At 42.2% G+C, this 5,381-nt stretch overlaps 1 protein-coding gene across 1 annotated transcript; it reads right to left on the bottom strand.

Moving 5' to 3' along the window:
* Nucleotides 1-497: 497 nt before the first annotated feature.
* LOC139824954 (uncharacterized) lies at nt 498-4,512 on the bottom strand. The gene is made up of 4 exons (XM_071797500.1): nt 3,182-4,512; nt 2,935-3,024; nt 2,776-2,847; nt 498-2,705 (listed from the first exon to the last, which is right to left on the bottom strand). The coding sequence occupies exon 4, from the start codon at nt 2,127-2,129 to the stop codon at nt 498-500; it is 1,632 nt and encodes a 543-aa protein (XP_071653601.1). The 5' UTR covers nt 2,130-2,705; nt 2,776-2,847; nt 2,935-3,024; nt 3,182-4,512.
* Nucleotides 4,513-5,381: the final 869 nt, after the last annotated feature.

Raw genomic sequence — 5,381 nt, 5'->3', positions numbered from 1 at the left:
ATCGACTCCGCTCGTGTCACACGGCTCAGACTCAACGCCGCCCGCCATGGCGGAATCTTGTGTAGAATTTATATCAATAGGAAGAAAGCACAATTTGGTAATTGGGCGTTTGTATTGAGAACGCGCGGTTTGAACCGTGACGACACGGGTGAGGCCATCGTCGCCGGGATGACAAGCCGTTATGCGGCCAAGCTCCCATTGACATGGAGGCGCGAGCGCGTTTCGTAGGAGCACCATTTGACCGACCTTAGCGAGCTTATGCGCGACCCTCCACTTGGGCCTCTGCTGCAAGTTAAGGAGATAGTCATTCGACCACGATTTCCAGAATTGTTCGGTAATTCGCTGTAGTAATTGCCATCGCGACAATCGGGTCTCGTTGATCTCGAGAACGCTGGGTTCAGGGACAGCCATAAGAGGTCCTCCGATAAGGAAATGACCGGGAGTTAAAGCCTGGTAGTCGTCTAGGTTCTCGGACACCGCCGCGATTGGACGGGAATTTAGGCAAGCCTCGATGCGACACAACACGACCGGCTAGACTCTCCTATGGAAATCGGAGGTCCCCTTTTAAAGGGTAATCGGACAACGTAGCGACCGTCGGGATTTCGGTAATGTGTGCGGAGAAAATGCTCCTCACACGCTTGGTCCTCAGGAGTTAATTGGGACGTGCGGGGAATTTCTTCCACCTCCCAGAAGCGTCGAATGTTGAAATCGAGATCTTCATCCACTGAGGCATGATGTACGTCGATCCTTTGGCTCGAACGCGCTCCTCCCGTTGGGCCGGAGATAATCCAGCCTAACACCGTATTTTGGGCTATTGGCTCGTTCGCGGCGCCCTTACGAACTCCGTCGAGAATTAAGGAGCCGAAGAGTTCGGCACCAATGAGAACGTCAATCGGAGCGGATCCCGCGAAGTCCTGATCGGCGAGGGTGAGGTCCTTTAAATGGGGCCAGTTCATCGGAGCGTTAATACGGTTAGGCAAATACCGCGTTAACGATTTTAAAATTAAGGCGGAAATGGAATAGGCCGGACTGACGGACGTACTTGGAGTAATAGTGATGGTAGCTGCTTGTCGAACTGAAGTGTGCGTCTCTCCGATACCGGTTACAATGATGGACGTGCGAACTTTCGGAATGCGCAACGACTGGGCTAAATTTTCGGTTATAAACGATGCCGCGGATCCTTGATCGATTAAAGCGCGCACGGTTTGACATCGACCTTGCTCCGAGTAGACTCGAACTCGCGCGGTCGCAAGGAGAATCGGCTGGGTGGACGGAACGGACTTGGCAACAACATGAGAGGCGATACCGGTTTGGGAAGCTTCACTTGTAGGAGGGGAGGGGGAGGCGTCACTGTCGGATGGTTTCGCAATTTCCGGAAAATGCAGCAATGTGTGATGCTTCTTCTGACATTGCTTACACGAGTAAGAGCTCGTGCATTCCTTTGCTTGATGCTTTGCACTAAAACAATTTAAGCATCTTTTGCATTTCTTAACGAGCTCGTGTCTTTGATTCGGCGTTTTATTGAGAAATTCGGAGCATTGGTACAAGAGGTGTTGAGCGGCGCACACAGGACATGAAAGCTTCGTAGCGCTCGCAGCGTGGGATGCTATCGCTTTCGGCTTCGCTTTATTTTTTGCCGCCGCGTCGGCCGGTTTTTCAGTCGCAAACGGTATTATCGAATCGAGGGCGCGGATGCGAGAATCCATAAACGCGTCTATTTCGGCGTAAGTCGGATAGTAAACGCTACTACCTAACTTAAGTTCCCATGCTTCACGCGAAGCGTTATCGAGTTTCTGCGTAATCAAGAATACGAGAATGTCGCTCCACTGATCCACCGGACGCGCTAAATTCCTCAAGGCCGCGGTCGCGGCATGTACTTTGTCTCGCAACGCACGCAATTCTTGAGCCGATTTCGCGGTGACATTGGGCAATGTAAACAGCTTGTTCAGATGAGTACTAATAAGACGCCGTTTATTTTCAAATCGCGACGAGAGAATTTGCCACGCGACATCAAAATTCTCGGACGTTAACGCTAAATGTTCGATGGATGCGCTCGCTTCACCCTTTAAACACGAGAATAAATGGTGTAGTCGTTGAACGTTTGACAAACTCGCCTCGCAAATAATCATCGAGTAGAATCGGTCTCGGAAGCTCTCCCACTTCTCGTACGATCCATCGAAGCTTGGTAGGGTGACCTTCGGCAGATTGAGCGCGGTATGCGATGGAAATTCGGGGGCCCGACTTACGTTTACGCTCTCTAAAAGAGAATCAGTGTATTTTTACTGAGAAACAGTAAATAGTCACTGATTGAAGCAGTTATAAGTATACCACTAAGAATCAGTGACATTTCACTGAAAGAATTAGTTAATATTGACTGTTTCAATCAGTAATATTGGACTACTAAAACAGTGACTTTGAGCAGCAAAATCAGTAATGTGAACTGATTAAATCAGTAATATTGACTGTTTTACTCAGTAATATTGGACTACTGGAAACAGTGACTTTGAACAGCAAAATCAGTAATGCAAGCTGATTAAATCAGTAAATGTCCCAGCAAACAGTAACAAAAAGTAATAACCTTAATACATGTTATAATTTTTTATTCAACAATGTAATTGTTACGTGCAAAATGTTTACAGAATGAAGTCAATTAAAAATTAAACATTCCTCAGCTTACGAGCTTGTGCCTCTATGTTTGTTCCTTCCTAAAAAAAGATTTTTCTGTGTGTTAGCAAGTATTAATATATAACTTTTAAATGCACTAACCAAACTTACAGGCCATATCTGTATTAACGAAGAATTTGGAAAAATAGGAGGATCATCATGTTGTCCCTTATCAATGTTCTTCTGAAATTAAATATCCAAATATTTGAATCGTGTTTTAACAATCAATTTATACTAAGAAATTATAAGAATAAGAAATAAAAGACTTACTCTTTTTGATAAGTTTCCAACAATAACCGAGATTAATAATCTTATTCTGTTTGCTGTTCAGTTCTCTCGTTCAATACGCCGTGGTTTATGCTGAAAATGAAAAGGGAGAAACAGTCTCTAGTTTATCGTGCTTTACTATGGGCCCGTTGGGCCTCCATCTTTGCCCCGTTGGCAAACTATAACCTCGCACCGTACTCGTCAGTACCCGCGGTAAATGAACTACAGCTCAAGAAGCTTTCGTACTTACTTTTAACCTCACCTTTTTCGCAAGCACGCTTAGCTCAGTACCGCAGTTTCTCTCATTCTTCGTAATGTACACTTAGCACCGCTTCGTCCTTTGTCACGTATACTTCGTTCTCGTCTTCTGTTTCACACATCACTGAGATCACAATCCTGTTCCGCTTCCTCGCACCATCAATCAGTATTACCAACAGATAACTGATTTTACAGTGACATCTTACTTTCACTGACCATAATCAGTGAAATATAAGATAAAGAAACAAAAAGTAAACATTCTACTGAAGTTCAGTGAAATACTCACTGATTCTCAGTGAAATCCTATTTTACTGTTTCAATTAGTGATATTTTCACTGATTCTACTTTAGAGAGCGGAGGCATCCAGGGGTGGAAGAAGCTCACCGAGCTGCTCGTAGAGATAATCCAGCGCAGCATCGTAGCACTCCTCACAATGCTCGAATTCGCGATCGGTGAAGTAGGAGTATGACGCCTTGGTCGCGGCGTCGGTGATGACGTGCAGCTTCGCATCTAAAACTCGGCACTGCTCGAACCTCTCCTTGGTACTTTCGATTCGCGCCTTGGTAGCTGCAGGGGTCATCTTCGCCTGTCCCAATTTTTTGAAATTCGAGATAGTATTCATAACGGAGTTGAATAATGAGCGCTGTTTGAGGAGCAGTTCTTCGAAGGACGACATCTTGGCGGCGATAGTGACTCAGACACGGTCACTCACAATTCACGCCAGCAGCCCACTTCACGGTTCACAAGACCTCAATCCCGATCCGGCTCGAAGGACCAAATGTTTCGGAATGCTATTGCTTGGAAAACACTCCGGGCGGAGCTGGTACTGTCTTGTTAGAGACCGGGAATCGAGGAGGACGGACCACTAAGCGAAATGAGAGGGCCAGTATAGAGTTGAGACACTTTTATTGTTCCTAATACAGATACTTGACGAAATCAGAGTCAATATCGATCGAAGTAATTATTCGCGCCAGTCAAGATAGCTCGCAAGACGAAACGATCGACAAACGAAATCGTTCAATATACTTGGTTTCCGCAGAGCTGTCGCGTAACAGTGTATTGAAAGCGCTCCGAAAACAAACTGAAACGGTTATGCTCGAGCTCGAACGCCCGAACGCGTGTGTTTATGTCGATCATCTTATTCGAGGTGAGGCTCCACGTGAACCTCGCATGTTCCACGCGATATCGTACCGAGCTGGGAAACTCTCCTGGTCGCAGGCACCGCCTGAACGCGACAGATCGGAAACAATAATAATAACGCGAGATATACCGGGACGCTTATTCATTTCGTTTACCTTAGCTTTAATTTTCAAATCATTCCGGAACAATCCTTTATATAAAAGATATCTAATTACGACAAATAGATGTCAACTCCTTTCTCATAGTAAGAATTAAATCATGACTATTTATAATTTCACCAAGAATCTTAAAAATATAAAGAATCTTAAATAAATTAATCTGTACAGTAAGCTAATTCGATAAATTAAACTACTCAGTAATTCTAAATTCTAAATTCTAAATTCTAAATTCCAAATTCCAAGTTCCAAATTCCAAATTCTAAATTCTAAATTCTAAATTCTAAATACTTTATATATATTATTATTTTAAAAATATCTGTATCTGTTAGTGAATCCCGATTCTCTTTCCTCTATTTTTTATATAAAAGATATCTAATTACGACAAATAGATGTCGACTCCTTTCTCATAGTAAGAATTAAATCATGACTATCTATTATTTCACCAAGAATCTTAAGAATATAAAGAATCTTAAATAAATTAATCTGTACAGTAAGATAATTCGATAAATTAAACTACTCAGTAATTCTAAATTCTAAATTCCAAATTCCAAATTCCAAATTCCAACTTCCAAATTTTAAATTCTAAATTCTAAATTCTTTATATATATTTATTTATTTTAGAAATATCTGTATCTGTTAGTGAATCCCGATTCTCTTTCCTCTATCCTTTATATAAAAGATATCTAATTACGACAAATAGATGTCAACTCCTTTCTCATAGTAAGAATTAAATCATGACTATTTATAATTTCACCAAGAATCTTAAAAATATAAAGAATCTTAAATAAATTAATCTGTACAGTAAGCTAATTCGATAAATTAAACTACTCAGTAATTCTAAATTCTAAATTCTAAATTGTAAATTCCAAATTCCAAGTTCCAAATTCCAAATTC

This window comes from Temnothorax longispinosus, unplaced genomic scaffold (assembly GCF_030848805.1).
Source record: "Temnothorax longispinosus isolate EJ_2023e unplaced genomic scaffold, Tlon_JGU_v1 HiC_scaffold_71, whole genome shotgun sequence".
NCBI lineage: Eukaryota > Metazoa > Arthropoda > Insecta > Hymenoptera > Formicidae > Temnothorax > Temnothorax longispinosus.
The sequence above is the reverse complement of the archived record's forward strand: the minus strand, read 5'-3'. Positions and strand labels throughout refer to the sequence as shown.

Bases quoted from the DNA above. Each gene is read 5' to 3' on its own strand.
- LOC139824954 (XM_071797500.1), bottom strand. From the start codon at position 2,129: ATGATTATTTGCGAGGCGAGTTTGTCAAACGTTCAACGACTACACCAT.